The sequence below is a fragment of the Thunnus albacares genome, chromosome 8 (assembly GCF_914725855.1).
Source record: "Thunnus albacares chromosome 8, fThuAlb1.1, whole genome shotgun sequence".
Classification (NCBI taxonomy): domain Eukaryota; kingdom Metazoa; phylum Chordata; class Actinopteri; order Scombriformes; family Scombridae; genus Thunnus; species Thunnus albacares.
In genome coordinates, this window is record NC_058113.1 from 6,931,854 (window position 1) to 6,948,372 (window position 16,519).

General features: G+C 40.2%; 1 protein-coding gene across 11 annotated transcripts in view; it reads right to left on the bottom strand.

Annotated features, from left to right (window-relative positions):
- Positions 1 to 16,519, bottom strand: part of rims2a (regulating synaptic membrane exocytosis 2a) — a 149,747-nt gene that overhangs the window by 14,242 nt on the left and 118,986 nt on the right. For 9 of the 11 annotated variants that reach the window (XM_044359011.1, XM_044359015.1, XM_044359012.1 and 6 more), the window contains 2 exons: positions 14,287 to 14,453; positions 4,814 to 5,058 (listed from right to left, as the gene is read on the bottom strand). In XM_044359011.1, coding sequence (XP_044214946.1) covers positions 4,814 to 5,058; positions 14,287 to 14,453 — 412 coding nt within the window. Of the gene's footprint in view, positions 1 to 4,813; positions 5,059 to 13,449; positions 13,537 to 14,286; positions 14,454 to 16,519 lie in introns of those variants that run through there. The other 2 variants (XM_044359014.1, XM_044359022.1) reach the window with 2 other exon arrangements.

Below are 16,519 nucleotides of genomic sequence, written 5' to 3' on the forward strand. Positions count from 1 at the left end.
GATACTGTAGAGCTGGCAGGAGAAGAGAAGGAGAGGAGAGAGGGTGAAATGAATAAGTAAGAAAAAGAGAGAGAAGGGTTATAATGATAGCGAGATACAAACGTCAGTTAGGAGGGAATGGAAGAGTAAGCGAGGTAGAAAGAGGGATGTGGAGAAAGGAGCGGGGCGCTGGTGTCCCTCAGTCTTGGTTGTACCTGTGCTGCTGTGTTCCTTTCATGCATCATCCTAAGAGCAGCATGTCTGCTCCAGCCCCCTTGGAGATTAATTAGCAGCCTCAGCTAGTGGAGGAGCTGCTGATAGGCACCCAACTCAACACACAAGATAAATTACCTCGGCTGAAAGCTCAAAGTTCAGCTATTTTACCACATACAAAACACTCCGTCTGAGGACGGAGGTTCAAAACTATGTTGGTATCTGGTGTAGGACGGAATGAGAAAGGAGGGGGAAGCCAATGCATTGTTCTCTCTGCTGTATGGCTATTCTGGACAAAGTAAGTTAGGATGGGTCCATGTTTCCTCATTTACTGTGATTAAATCCTCGTGAAGTTGTCAATGCTGGGATAACATTACTTGACAAAGAGAAGAATATTTTAACTATCATTGTATAACCATATGTATCCAAAACCGTTGCCTTGGCAGTGTGAATCACCAAATCTTATCAAACCTTATTTTCAAAGAAGCAAATGTAGGACAATGATTTGATGGATTGCTTACGGGTTTCTTTTTGAGCCGATGCAACAGCATCATGCAGCACCTCCATAATAAGATTGTTCCAGGAAGAAAATATAAAACAGAGTGATATAAAGGCATATTTTAATCCTTCTCTAACATATATACATTTCAGCTGAAAGAGTGTCTCATCTGCTTCACGTAGGTTTTTCTTTCAGGGTCAAGCAGAGAAAAGTAGGACATAAGAAGAATCACACTAGAATACTTGAGGCTGTGCGCAGGAGACCAGCAAACTAGATGATACTGACGACGTATTATAATAGATATTCACAATCCTCCCCACTGATTCCGTCTTTTTCTTCTTTCTATAACTCTGCAGGCAGCCTAGCCTGCTTTTACCTATTAAGGCCCAATTTCCTGTATTTCCTGCACTGTTCACCTCCTCAGCCTTAATAGTCAGCGGGCTGGTGCTGAGTTGTAAATCTCACTGTTGATTATGTTTCTGGGGCACCATCAGGACTCTTAAACAGAGGCTGCTATGAGGTAAAAATACTGAGATGGATAATTGGGTAGAGGGCTGGATGTGTTGTAAAAATGGTGGCAAAATTGCAAAGTAATTCTGCTGTGGTGTGAGAGAGATATGCATCCTAGTCCTTTTCCATTCTGTTATTCATAATGTAAAAAGAAAGTAGAAATGCTTCATAAGACTGAACGCGCTGCCTTTCCTGATATGCATTTTGGACAGAGTGGAAAGAAAATCAGTACTGCTCCGACAATGGAAACTCAAATAATACTGAACAATTCACATACAGGGATGGAGCAGGGGGCTCTATGCACTGCAGGTAGGAGGCTCATTTTAAAGTTTGGCTGAATGCTCATAAAAGCTGCTGGAAGAAAGTCGAAGAATCAGTTTGTCCTCAGAAAACTGCATGATAAAATACGCTATATAACAGTACAGCACACTGTGCTATGTATGATGGCGTTATGTTTTTATGACGGTATTTTTTTGTGTCTTGTGTGCTATCGACACACACATAAGGAGGCCCACGTATGCACGTCACAAGCACAGGGTGACGTGATGCACATTTCTGACTACTACAGAGGACGGTAATACGTGTAACACCAGCTGAGAGCAGTAATGTACCTTAAATGTCCATAAAAGAGGAGATTAAAAAAATCTACGAATCAATATAAACAATTCACCTTTCAAAACATTCATAAAAATATTTGCAATGTGTTGTCTTTTTGCGAACAACAACAATATCATTTTTGTTTGAAATGAAAAGCCACTAGACACCTTTAAGTACAGCAGGTCAATACAGTAAACTGCTGACAACATCTTCATCAACATAGCCTCCCCGCTGGGAATACTGCATGTAGCACAGATAGTGAATGCTCTGGATTTAATCTCAGACGCCAATCAGAAGGAAATATATGAAGAAATGCATAGATTAATGCGTTTTCAATAAGCTTGCAATATTTGAGTGTTAGCATATGGTTTCAGCTGAGTCAGGCTGTGTAGCAGCAGTTTGGTCGTGGTATGTGGGGAATTAATCATAATGTACCAGAGACCAGAGACTGCTGAGTGGTGGATGGGACGATTGTGTATAATAAATCAACCTGATGTTTCAGCTTGCTCGTGATGATCAGTGTAACACTAATAAAGCACCTAAACAAGCACACGCGTAAGCTAAACATTATTTTTTAAAATAATTTTTCTTAAATGTTTTCAAGCTCAGTTGAAAGCGGATATAAACTAACACAACTCTGAGTGTCAAACTTTTCTGTTGCTCAGCAACCACACTGTTAATAACTGTATTTCTTTTAGAGAAAATAACATAATTAGTTATTGATTTTTTTTTTTTTTTTTTACATAAGGTGGCATTCTTGATTACAGGTTGCCATACGTTGAAGTGCCTCATTAAACTGTGTCCTCTTATTTCCCTGTATGATCAATCAAAGCCACATTAACTCAACGATGCATCAGTCTCAGCAACAGTCTCCATTCTCCATCCAAGAAATGTGTTCTGGTGTCTTTTTCTTGTTCCCACGTGCAGTCAGTGTGAGGTGTGAAGTCCTATTGTCCCTGTACCATGTGTGTCATTATGGTTGTTTGTATAAAGCAAATTGCATTCATGTTATTTAGCAAAATAAATCAGTTCTGACTGACTCTCAACACTCAGACATGGTGATGCATTTTTATTTCCTAAAAAATCAAGTGCCTTCCACCAAGGACTGAGAGGACAAAACCAGCAGCTCAGTCCAAGAGCTGCAAACTCTCTCACCGTACACACTACTCATGGTGGCCACCTGGGAGCACATCCATTCCATCTGACTAACCTGTGTTTGTCAAAGCCAGAGTCGTGCTGCTCGGCTGATCTGCCCACCCCCCCCCTCCCACCAGCACTTGGCAGTGCACACACAACCTCTTAAAAAAAAAAAAAACGACCATCCTCTGAATGCACCCTTCAAGCGGGCGATGAGCCTCTCAGGATAACGCACAACAAAGTAGGGCAGAAGGCAGCTTGGCAGTGTTTGTGCTGATGCAGAACCAAATACAGATCTCAAATGTTGAAAGGCAGATGTATGCACGCTCTCACAAAGTCCATTTGATGCACTTAGAAGCGCTGAGTGAAATATTGATAGCTCTTGGAGATTCAGGCTGCTCAGTTTCTGCTGTGTCTGCAATGGAGAAGAGAGCGTGTGCATGTGTGTGTAACTTCGTGCCTGTGACTGTGTGAAACTGTTCTTAAATAAAAATCTGAACAAATGTTGGCTGCTTTTCGTCTGTTCCCGAAAGTTGACTCGAGAACATTGATCTTATTCAGCGACATTAATACTCAACAACGTGAGACATGGAGAACTGTGGGAAGATCTAGCGATTCTATCTTCAAGCAGACTCGTCTTAAATAAAGCCACAGTTGACAACTTCTGACTAACTCAGACGTATTCTGTGATTCATAATTAGCAGAAATCATTAACATACAGAGACACTGTAAGGCTGCAGCCAATGTGCCCGTCAATCACGAGCCGGGGGGCAGTGCAGTGCCACGTGAGCGTACCACTTCTTGCTCATCTCCCCTAACCAAACATCCCTTGCTACATCTGCAGCATCCCTCCGCCATGCTATCTAAGCCAGATCTGAACAGAAAGTGCTGATGGGCCGAAGTGATTATTGACCACTTTAAGGTTGAATAGACGAAGAGAATAGGGGCCGAATGCTCAGAGTATTCGCTGGAGAGCCACGGCTGCGGAGGGGAAGTGTACGAATCGACTGGTCTTCACATGAACAGACCAGACCCCAATCTGTCAGTCAGACACATCACCGCACGCCACCTGCTGTGCTGTTTTTCACACTGTCTGGCACCAGCTAATGCAGCTCAACCCTTCTCAAATGGTTATTGAGCGCTTTAGAAAAGAAAGCAGGATAGAAAAAAAAAAAGAGTGAAGAAAAATAATAACCCCATGTACTGCAAAATGTAGTTTTATCCACTGAAAAATACGTATTCCTGCATTCATCTGAAGAAAATTAGGTTCTGTGTTTGAACGTACACACCCCCTTCTTGTCTATATCTCGCATGTGCACACATTCTCACATGTACTCCTAGAAAACAACACCAACAGATTGAGGGAACGTTTCAAACTCTGACGTATTGCAGTCAAAAGGGCATCAGAACATGAGGAAGGTAACAAAACGTGATCTATGCAAAACTGCTACACAGCTGTACACATATTCCAAAATGGAATCACATGTTATTTACGCAGAAGCACGATAAATCATCATCAGCATTATGCGTGAAAACACAACTGCAGTGGTGTAATAAGAAAAACAATTAAAATAAAAGGGGGGGAGGAAGGCAAAAAGTAAGAAAGAGAGGAATTTCCAGGAGCGCTGTTACCTAGAGGAAAGAGGAAAAGCTGTGAGGAAAAAGTATTTTAAAAGTTTTGTCTGCACTTCCAGAAAATTACTCTGCAGAGCCCTTCTAGATGAGAAGTGGGGAAAAGGAAGGACTGGATAAAAGAGAGCAGTGGCATTAGAACGGAAAAAAGACAGAGAAACCCACACAGACAGTACAAGAGGCCACGGGACAGATGAACACATGAACATACAGAGAGTACACAGGCTGTGCAGTTGGATGCCCTACCTGTTTGGCTGAGCTGAGAGGTACTCCGGCTCTTGCGCGACATGCCAACCATGGCCTGCATTTTGGCACCAATGCTGGAGCGCCTCTTCTTGTCGTCAGTGCCTACCGTGCCGACCGCCGTGTCCGATTGGCTGCCGTCCGTCTTCTCCAGGTTACACATGTCGCCGCTGATGCTTGTGCTCTTGGTCATGTTCATGCCGCCCGACGAGCCCATCTGCCTGTTTTTCATTTTGGATGCAAAGTCACTGTCAGCCACCACCGTTAACAGGGGGGCAGGCAAGGACAGAGGAGAGAGGAAGGACAGGGCAGAGGAAAGGAGAGAAGAGGCCGGTGGAGAGGATGTGAAAGGAGAGAGATGATGGAGGAGGAAAGAGGAGGAGAGGATAAAAGAGGATAGAAGAGAGGACAGGAGAGGGACAGGAGATGAGAAGGTGTGGGGTGAAAAGGAGAGAAGGACAGAGTTCAGGTACAGGAGTTCATGACTTACAGTATAGTTGAGTTGAGGGTTTAAAGTGGATCTGTGTGCTAAATGCTTGTTTGTGCAGTGAATGATTGACCATTAGATGTTATACTTTAATTAGCTCTATAAATGGTTGCATACTGTGTGTGTTTTGGGGGTTTTTTTTGGTCATTTTGACCTCTGAGATTTGCATTTTTTTTTTAAAAGAATTTCTTCAATTTATCTTATATTTGATTGATCTTATATTTGATCAAACGCAAACTTAAGAGTTGTGAAGTGAACACCAGATTGTGACACCACTGACGATTAGAAACTTGTAATATAAAAACCTTTAGTGAGAGTTCCAAAGTTAATAACATCCAGTTTTTGTTATTTGTGCTGCGTCCTTTTGATCATGATCAGCAGTTAGTGCTCAGTCTGAGCACTGTAACACTAACATCATTAAATTTTCATTTTTGTGAGCACAGTAAGGACTTTTCGTCTATGTTGGCTTAAGAGTGGAGACTGACACAAGTTGGCAGCTTGTGCGATACAGTTACTACAGCTACTAAATGGATTTTGTGGTGAAATTGTTTTATCAACTGCTGTTTTCAAGGTCAAGAATGAACGTCAGTCTTAGAGATTTAGAGATACAGTATATTGGAATAATTCCATGACAACTGAGCAAACTTCATTAGCTGAGGAAGAGCACGTGATACAATTGAAAGCTCCAAAAGAGCTACTAATTACAGACATTGTGGTGAGATTGTTTTGCCAACTGCCAATTTCTGAGATCAAGAATGAACTTTCAATCAATTGTTTGAATTGTTTTAGATTTTAACAGTTGTCACACATGAAGCTCAGGCATCTTCAAGATTGTTAAATTCTTTCTGAAAACATGAAACAGTGATTCATGCTCATATTTCTCCATCTATTTTAATTCATATAGTCTTCACCACAGGTTCAACGAGATGTCCTAGTGACTTTGTTATATGTTTGAAGTATACATTTATTTACACACAAGTAAAAGTTCATGCTATTTCACATTTAGTTCTCTTTCTGTCTCTCATGGACACTTGGAGATAGAGACTTGCAACTTGTGCACCTGAGTCGTGACCAAACAATCAGTACTTTTACACTGAATTGCGACCAAATAGAAAAGTTGTCTGTCATCAGCATTATTCTCCTGCCTTTCCTGTTTGAAAGGAAATAGGCCATAGTCCAAATTAAGGTCTTATTTTAGCTCTGCCAGTAAAATTATCTTTAAGAGACAAATTACATTCTGTATCATAGGCTCTGCATTCTTAATGGGATGAGTTACGTGTAGCGCCCTCAGGCTACTATTCATTAATTGAAGTGTCTGACCTCAGCCATGTAACTGTCTTATAAAGACAACTTATGGAGAGACACGCTGACTAAAATGGGAGAAGAATCAATGCATTTTGACAATTGATTCCATTAATTATTTCAATTAGGTTCCTTAAAAATGTGCTCTCTCATATATTAGACATTAGTGTCCGACTCCATTTTATTAGAATCAGGAAAATGATCAGTGTATAATCTAGACTAAGTCTGACTTTGTTGCACTACCCTGACAGAAATGACGGTAAGTGATGCAATATTGACCCTGGTTAGAGATTCTACAGAGCTTCAGCAACCTACCAGTTCAAATTTATCTGGCATTCAAAGCCTGGTCCATGTGTTTTTAAGAGAGAGAGGGGGTCACGTGCAGTTAGATAAATAATATTTGTAAAATAATAGTTAATGCGTGTTTGAGAATGCAGAAATGATATCAGTCTCCTTGCTGCTGACATGAACAGTATGTACTGGCATGTTTGAATTCACTCTAAACATTAAACGTGAGTTGTTTATACGTCTTGTTTTGATTGCCAGCTGGTTATGAAATAAGTCAGACGTGCTGTAAGAGAATGCTCACACCTCGTACTTCAGCCTGCAGTATAAAGCCTTTTGTTTATGCCAGTTCTAATGCCAGTGGGTTCTGTTATGGATCAGCCAGTACTTTAATACATAAATATTGAATGCTTATTGCGGGATTAGTGACTTTGATCAGTTAATGCAGCCTAGAGGCTTTGAAGCAGACTTCAAGCGTCTCGACTCCTGACAAGACCACGCGCTGATGTGGTACAGGTGACATTCTAAAATATGCTCTTTCACTATCATCACAGTCAGGCTGCATTTCATCTGGTCGACACAGGGTGATAATGCTGCCTCTTTTATTGCATCAAATACCAGCACAGTGGTGAGGTCAGGGGGACTGCATGGGGTATTGTTGCCTCTACAAACCATCGCCCACTGAGTTTAAAATGAATCAAACACTATGTTCAGACCCTTTCAAAGAGAAATTAAAAATACTTAATAATTGAAAATTAGATTTATTTATCTAATGGGGCAAATAGTCTTCTATTCTAACTGGACACATTGTACTAGTCAACATGTTTCTATCTAGGAGACGTCTTAATCCCTGTTCAGGAGGCAGGCGAATTATAAAGTTTAAAATGTTAAACGTCCACCATGCTTTTCATCTAAACTGACCAACATCCAGCTGGTTCAAATGGATGGTCTACTGGTATAACTGGACCCATTCTACTGATCTTGCTCAACATACAGTGTTTTATTTACCTAAATAGACTAACATCTGATCTACACGCCTGATCTACACGTCTAATTTATTATTGGTCTCACTGTGTACATTATATTGGTCTCAATAGACACGCTACTGATTCAAATGGACAAATTCTACTGGTCTAACATGTAACGTTATGGTGACTTAACTTTGACTTGACTTAGATTAACCATGACCTCATCAAATAAATATACACCAGCATCTACTCACTGCTCCTCCAGTACGGTATCTCTACTCTCTGAATAGGTCTTGGCACTCAGGCCTGTCTCTACACAGTGAATGTGCATGCTTGGAAAACTGGGGCTCTCTGGGGATTTCTGATTTTCAACCTCAGCCCAAAGAACATAGTGTTCCTCATCATGCAGATTGTGCACCATGCATTTTCATCTAGGCCAAGATGTTCCCAAGGCTAAACCAAACCCGGACATTTTTTGTCTTGCGAAAGTGTTGACAGATTTAGTTACACTTTGCATGGGGTGATTTAAATACTGTAATATACTACTGTTAGGTGATTCATTGTTTTGTAGACCGTATCCTTATATAAAAACAAGGTTCATTTCACTTAAAAAAGAAACAAAACACTAAACTGTCATCCAGATGCTTGCAAACCTCCATAACTACAAAATTATTCAGAAACACTCGAGTGTACTTCATTTTATGATGTGGTTTAGATACAACACATAACGCTGTGAACTGCACTGTATAATTACCAAGCTAGAAACAGCTTTTCACGTTCAGTTATTTATTCCATTTAAATAAATCTTAAAGGGTCATTTCACTTATTCAACCAGGAAGAAACACATATACTGTTTTGACAACCAGATCATAAATCCTGTCCTGCCCTATACCCTCATCATGTCTGCCTTTCACAGAGAACATCATCGCTTCTTCATCAGGTGAGGCAGAAAAACAGGTTTCTATGGGAACTGTGCCCCCGGCAAGAGCATTAGCATGCGCGCACACTTGTCAACACAGCTACAAAGTTTTCATAGGAGACTGAAATTACCAGGAATGAAATGATTGACTCAAGTCTGCGGCTCATTTTAAAATAATATCATCATCTGTGGAGGTGAACTCAGACGCAGGACTCTCCTTCCATTCACTAGACAGATTGTTATTGAATGGGCTGGGTGGACGGGGGGTTAAAGTAAACATCCCTTCCTTCCTTTTAGTAACGATCAGTCTCTGTCCTTCAAAACACCAGTCTTTACTCTGCCTCACATGAATGAGCCGTTACCGGGGCAACAATAATGGATGAAAGGGACCTGGAGGAGAAGAGGTGATGTGGGATTTAAAAGTGCTGATGGAAAGCTCCTTACACCCTGAAGGCCACAACATCAGCTTAGAGTCGCGTGTATGTGTGAGTGTGTCGGCGCACATTTACCTGTCTGTTCAGTAGGAGCGCTCATGGACTAAAAACACATATGGTTATCATGATGTTCCTACGCCAAGTCGATGTGTACAGGCCTGTTTAATGTGTAGCAGATGTATATTTACACTGTGACCTCAATACATAGGAGATGAGTCATAAGTAAATCTAGCTAGTAGCCATGTTTCTGCCGAATCACATTGCTTTGTTGCTTTCATAGATACTGTAGATAAGCAGAGCGGTGAACTAACCTTTTAGCACTTGAAGCAGGCTGTGTCTTATAACATTGATCAGCAACATCCAGACTCACTGAATGAGCTCTGGATACACTATTGATTATTTTCAGTATTTATCAATCGATGTATCAATTTGCTCATAATAAGGCTTAGTTCTCTGCTTACTGTTAAAATTGAGTGTACAGGCTGATGTGAGAAGCGTCACTGGCGGAGCTTACATAACCGCACATGGAAGAAAAAGGTCCCTTTTCTTCTCACAGTGCATACGCTACATTACAGTACACAATGCTTAGCTTATGACGTGGAAAACAACAATCACCTTCTCTTCTCCGATTGTGCTCTATAGAGCTGAGATGTGTGGCTTTTATACCCAGTGCCACACATAAAGTACTCAGTTGAAAGTCTGCACTGAACCACAAAATAAGGGCATGACACTGAGTAGCAGCACAAAGGGCAGAAATGAAATATTGTAATATCACGTGTTCCTCGACTTCCTGTTTTTGTCTGACACTGTTCTCACAGACTTAGTGGCTGCTTTGTTGCAAAAAACAAATCAAAGGAAAAAAGGAGAAGAAAAAATGTGTCTTTACAATGTGAGTTTCAGATATACAGTATATAATACATACGTTTAATTAAAAGTGTAAGGGTCTGTGGTAGTGGTGTTCACTTGATTTACCTATTTGTGCACATTGAGAAAGATTTGAAGACAAAACCGTAAGGGGATATTATAGTTATATTGCTTATATCATTTAGAATTCTTACTGATTTTTACAGAATTTTATAAAGCGGCAAGTTTAAAGTTTGTAACTACAGTTATTTTGCTGTATTTTTGTCTGGCCAGCAGTAGTATTTAGTTCCCACAGTTAGCTGAAGCTATTTTTACTTTACAGTCTCCTCGCTGAGTCACACAATGTTTTATTAACAAATAGAATTACAGAATAAATATGTATGTATTTTACTTATTTCATGTTTATTTCCTCTTTAATTCTTGCAGTGGCTGGGCGGTAGCGTTAGATTGACCTAGCTCATTGTTGTTTTGACAGCATTCTGCATGCTGAGTGTACACTATGTTGTGCTGCCTAAAGAGTGCATACTGTAATGTTCTGACACAATGTGCTTTACAAAAAGCATAACACACAAACAAATGAGCACTTAAAATATTTCACCTGAGTTTCTATTATAATGCACAAAACTTTTGATAACAAAAAATTACAACTCATACCAATAATTAGCAACCACTTTGTTTCGCTATTGTTCATAGCCTTAACAACAGCGAGTCAGTTAGAGGAGTGGCATTCAGCTTTTATCACTGTGTAAAAACCTTTGACTAAACATATATATACAGTATATATATATATATATATATATTACTTAGTGTGTTGATATCAGTTTATAAACATTTTGAATTGTGCTTTTTTAATTGAGGCTATTAATTTAAAACTACTTATTTACTGCGTGGTTTGTGTGCAGCTGTAAAACTCAAGAACCTGAATCAAACTCATTTTCTGTTGTCCAAGTATGTCTCTTCTAATGTGTTGTTGTCCCATGAAAGCAGAATGTGCTGTGACTCTTCTATATAAAATGTAGATATATAACAGATTTATACTGTAGCTGTCATGAAGGAACTGGGGTTGATCACACAGATAGGAGTTGTCAGCATGTTATAAGCAGGGCTCATCAGGCTCACTTTCAGAAAAGCAGGATGACACTGTTTGAAATTGAAATACTGTAGCGGAACTCAAATGTATCTTGAGAATGTATTTGCTCAAGCAGGTATTTTAATTTCATTTTTTTGTAGGGTACACTGACTTTACTGAAAGTGAATGCTGCTGGTTGACGGTCGAGGTATGAGGGTTGTGCGTTGCACAGAGAAAGAAAATGAAATGTTCTTGGCTTGTTGAGGAGTGGGTGGAGGAATGTGGGATGGTTTTGGGTTGACGAGTTGCAGGTGCAGAGCGACACTGTGGGACTCAGACAGCATGTGAGAGACACGGACAGACAGACGAAATACTGATGCAACATCCCAGAATTGCGCAACACAGACAAACAGTAAAGCAACACAGACTGCAGCCTCAGAGCAAAACCAGTGGACTGTGTAGCATTAACCTGTGTCTAAACATGTGTTGTGTAGGTACTATACCTGTATACATTTCAGTGGATCTGCTCACGTTTCTGCCAATGTGCATTTGGCCTCCCACATATGGGAAATGCGTTTTCTTAATCAGACTGCACACACTGGTGCAGTGTTAATCGCACATAAGAGGGTATGGCTTTCATCTTAATGTGTTTTCTCTCAAGTCCAAGGAGACATTGAGTAGTACTGATGTTAGTAAGAAGCACTAACTTGGATCCTGCTGTGAATGTGATTTGATAGTGAAGACATCTTATTAGGAGGGTAAGCTAATCTTTTATCCTGCTGTGGGACTCCAAATCAATTTGTTCTTGAATTTGTTCTTGACATACTTTTTAGATCTGTTAGTCTTACACTCTTCTGAAACAAAGCGATACTCTCTTGTGGCCACGATGAAATAGTGTCATGTTAAATTTAGTCTTAACATGTCAGAATCAAAGTATTCTGCATGCGTCAACTTAAAAAGTACAGATTTCCACACATGCATTCAGCAATGTATGTGTGATTAATTACAACACAGCCGTATTTGTTACGCTACATGGTAAAATTTTATTTCTATCTAGCTATTCTTTTTAGATTGGCAAACAAGGCAAAGGTCACAATAATGAAATTAGAGACGCTTAGCAAGGAGAGTGCGCTTTTTAGGTGCCGCAGAGAAATGAATCACCTAACTGCAATCTAAAGCAAAGTAAGTAGCTTTTGCAATACAAAACATTCTCTGTGTGAGTGAAGTTGGCGGAGTTTCACACCCCATTATTGTAGGAATATTCAAATTGTTGTATCTAGCCATGCAGATAGATCTGGTTTTATTTACTGAGGTTCAGAGGTACAGTATCCATCTCTGAGATTTCTGCCTCTGCTCCAACACAATGCAGGTGAAATTAATTTTGATTCACCTCCACTGTATTATATTGTATCTTTCAGAGCTTTGAGCATCAAAGCTCTGAAAAATTACATTTCCAAAACTCAACAGCACCATGTCTTTCCAGAGGCAATGTCCTGCTCTGTCAGAATAATCCACAAACTTCACTTTTTTCATTCTTTTCTACCAAGACTAGAAAATAGTCGTAAATGACTAGTCTGAATAGCCAGGACATTGTTTCTATGAAGTGACATTGTAATTTATCCAAAGTAATGTTTTTCTGTTTGTTTTTTTCTGTGCACTTATTTTATTATTATTATTGTTGCTTGCAATCTCTTGCAATCTCTAGAATAAGGGATCATTTCCTTCCCATATAGCATTAGAGGATGTTAAGCTAAAAACATGAATACAGTCAACATGAACAGAGTTAAACACATAAGACATAAATTTACACTCACTTATTCCTTCATCTTATTATTCCACTTACATTGGCCCCACACACCTAGCCCTCTGTCTGTAAAATCTCAGCAGTAAAGTAAAGTAAACCTGTCTGCATGGCTACATACCGCTGGGGGCAGGTGGGGAAATGTGTTGTTTTGGTGATTTTGGTGAATTGCTCGTAAATCATAAATGCTTGCTGTAACTTTTTATGCTCATTTTGTCTGCTACTATTGTGTCAACAGTCTGCATGGGTTACCCTACTGTTGTCATCTCACTATAATCATCAAGCAGATGCTATTCTACTTTAGTGTTGGAAAGGGATAATAGGGCCACAGTTAAATCATCATCAAGGTGAAAGGGTGGAGGATAGTCATCAAACTCTGCTTTGCACATCATCATATAAACGTGCATAATCGTAGGTCTTCACATAAGAGTCAGTGGAACACAGGACGGCTAAAGGTCTGCATTATTGTTAGTAGGAATCTACAGTTAGAGGCTGCCATACACGTGTTACCTGAGGTCAGTCTCTGAGATACTCCTCTGGTGCAAGTCGTCTTCTTTCTCCACCAAATCCTCCTGATGCTCCTTGTCTGTGTCTACCTTCCCCCCTGATCCCTTCCTCCCTCCCTGCGATCTCCCCTCTGTACTGGCCCTTCTTCCTTCCCCTCCTCCCCCTCCTCCTCCTCCTCCTCCACCACCACCCGCCTCCTCCTCTTCTAGCACTTCTCCTAACTGCTCATCCCCCTCCCGAGACTGGCTCCTTGATCGCAACTGGCTGAAGACGGAAACAGAAGCGAGAGAGCGGCACATGCAAAGCAGAAAGAAAACCAAACAAAGCATGAATAATGTCAACAACAAGAGAAAGAAAGACGAACACAGACACGTAGTGCAGCCAAGATTAATTAAAAATAACAGAAAACATATATGCAGACTTACAGCACAGCGCCATGCAAATGATTTGTTGTTTGTTTGTTTTTTTTGCTTTGATATAAGACAACACCCAAAGAGATGCAATGTGTTTTATGTTTCAGTGTGTGTTGTCAGATATGGACAAACTTCCCCCACAGCCTGAATGAGCAGAGTTCAACCATTTGGTTCCAGATCTTCCTAAAACGGAGCCAAACCTGAACTCATCAGAGTGAGAAAATGACACACAGTGCTAGGCGGTGCATTTTCCTCTCCAAGTTAAACCAAGTGCAAACAATTTCAAAGCTGAAAACGTCTGGACATGGCAACATATATGAGAAGAAAAGTTCACATCTGAGGGGGATTTGTCCATTCCTGATAACAGCTTGATGGGTTTAAAGAGAGAGAAAAAGTTCACTGTCCCCTGCAGTGGAAGTCAGCCTACCGGATCTTGCGGTTTCCTTGCGGCCTTTCTGATTGGACAGACATGTAGCTCGTGCTGCTGAACCGAGAGGCACTACTGGTTCTCGACACAGCGGACACGTCGCTTACATCACTGTCTGATGACTTGGCCGACAGGTTATCTGAGCCCCGTGGATCTCTGCCTGAACGCTGCAAGGAGGACAAAAAACACAATAAAGAAGCTTAGTGTTATAATGATGTCGTATAGTACAGACTAAACTATGTGATCATATTACTGAATAAACCAAAAGTTTTAAACCTGCAGTACGGAACTTTTACATATAAATGAATGTCTGTTATATTCAAATCCTTGCCAAATGAGTTCACACAATGCTGATTAAGCCTATCAATGCCAGATAAAGCTCTGTATTTCACAGATCTGGGGTCAGTGGCGACATTCTGGCGCTGGCCGGATGAATGCCCAGCTACCTTTCGGTTAGCTCTCTGTTAACTTAGATGGGGATAAAATAATTTAATCATGCAGCTCTACTAGACTTTCCACATATTATCGGACCGAATGGATCAAATTCTGATAGTGAAACTAGTCATTTCACGGGGGTTGTGTGACACTCAAAACAATTTATCCACCGTTTTACAGCCACAACAATAGCGATGGTGTAGGTTACAGCAGAGCCTAAGACGTAAGCATGTGTCGACAGTGTTTTTGTAATTACCCTCACTGCCAGAGGGGGGAGACAAAAGTCCCGCACTCCAGCTTTAAAACTAGATGTGACTGAGATTGACTGGGATTGAAAAAGAGCCATTCAGTGAGACAAGGCCAAAAAGATCAGGTAATAATGCAGGACCCACCTTAGTTAATATTGTACTTAAGTGGTGGTTAATTACATACAACCAACTGACAAACAGTGAACCTGGGGAGTTTAAAGTAGAAAAAGGTTGCACACCATCAAAGCAAACAACGCCTGTAGAGCTTCACATTTTATTAGAATCATGGCTGATGTGTTTCGGCCATGGGCCTTCATCAGTGCATGAATAGTGTTACAGTAAATCACTTATATACAAGACAATCAAGGCAATGACCTGATTCAACACAGGTATATAGCAGACAAGACCAAAAAGGGTTGTAAAGTCTCAGGTCTAGTATCTATGGTAAAAAGAGCACTGTATCATATATCAAGATTCTAACATTACTATAACACAGGTTTAAAGGTAAAGCTATCATTAAGGCCTGTGAGGACCATAGTATTAAGCCAGTCAATCTAACACATCTCTCTATATTTTAGATTATTACCTAATCTGATGAGGCCGACTTTTTCAAGACCAGAGAAATGAGGAGGGGAATTGTTGGCCATGTTTGGCCTTTATATAATGATGGTAGATTTCCTGTTCTAATGCTGTTTTGTGCTCAGAAATACTGAATTTTATAGCTCTGTTAGTGCATCCAGTATAGGCCTTTCTGCAAAGGCAGCATATTTCCACAATATTTGAGGAGTTGCAATTTATGAACTAGCCAATAGAAAATGTTTTACCAGTTAATGGATGTTTTAAGCTCTTGCATTTGCATTATTACACTACACACAATGTCCACATGAACCTGGGGACTTTGTGGCTGCTGCTGGTCTGGGGCCGTAATCCAGCATCTCCCAGTATATACAGTATATAATGATAAATGTAAAATTAGCTCTATCCAGACCAACTATAATATTAAAATCCTGCTAACATGTTAATGCATCTGTAATAATAGTTCAATAATATTATATATATTAGGAAATTACTATTATTCATTCATTTTGTAGATAATACTTTAAGTAAAATTTTGAATGCAGAACTTTTAATTGTAATGTAGTGTTTTTGCATTGTGGTATTATTACTTTAACTTAACCATCACCAGGCATTTATTTGGCTTCTAATACAGATTTTTACTAAACAAGCTTTACACAGAGTCTTCCATGAAAGCTGAGCTGAAACAGGATGTCTATATTATATCCTGTGTGTGTTTTTCTCAGTGGAATGTTAACTGTAAAAGAACCTGAGCTCAGTGTTACAGTTACAGTATGTATTACGCTGCGGGTTCGGCGCAGCCGCTCAGAAGTCTTGTTTAATAATAGTGGGAGCATTGTTTTGTCAATGGAACTTCCAAGCATGATAATGTCCACCAGACGAGGACAACTCACAATTGAATCTGCTTTTTATAGACTTCCAGCGAACACGTTGGCTGTTCCTAATGCAATACTTTTCATACCACTGACTTAAAA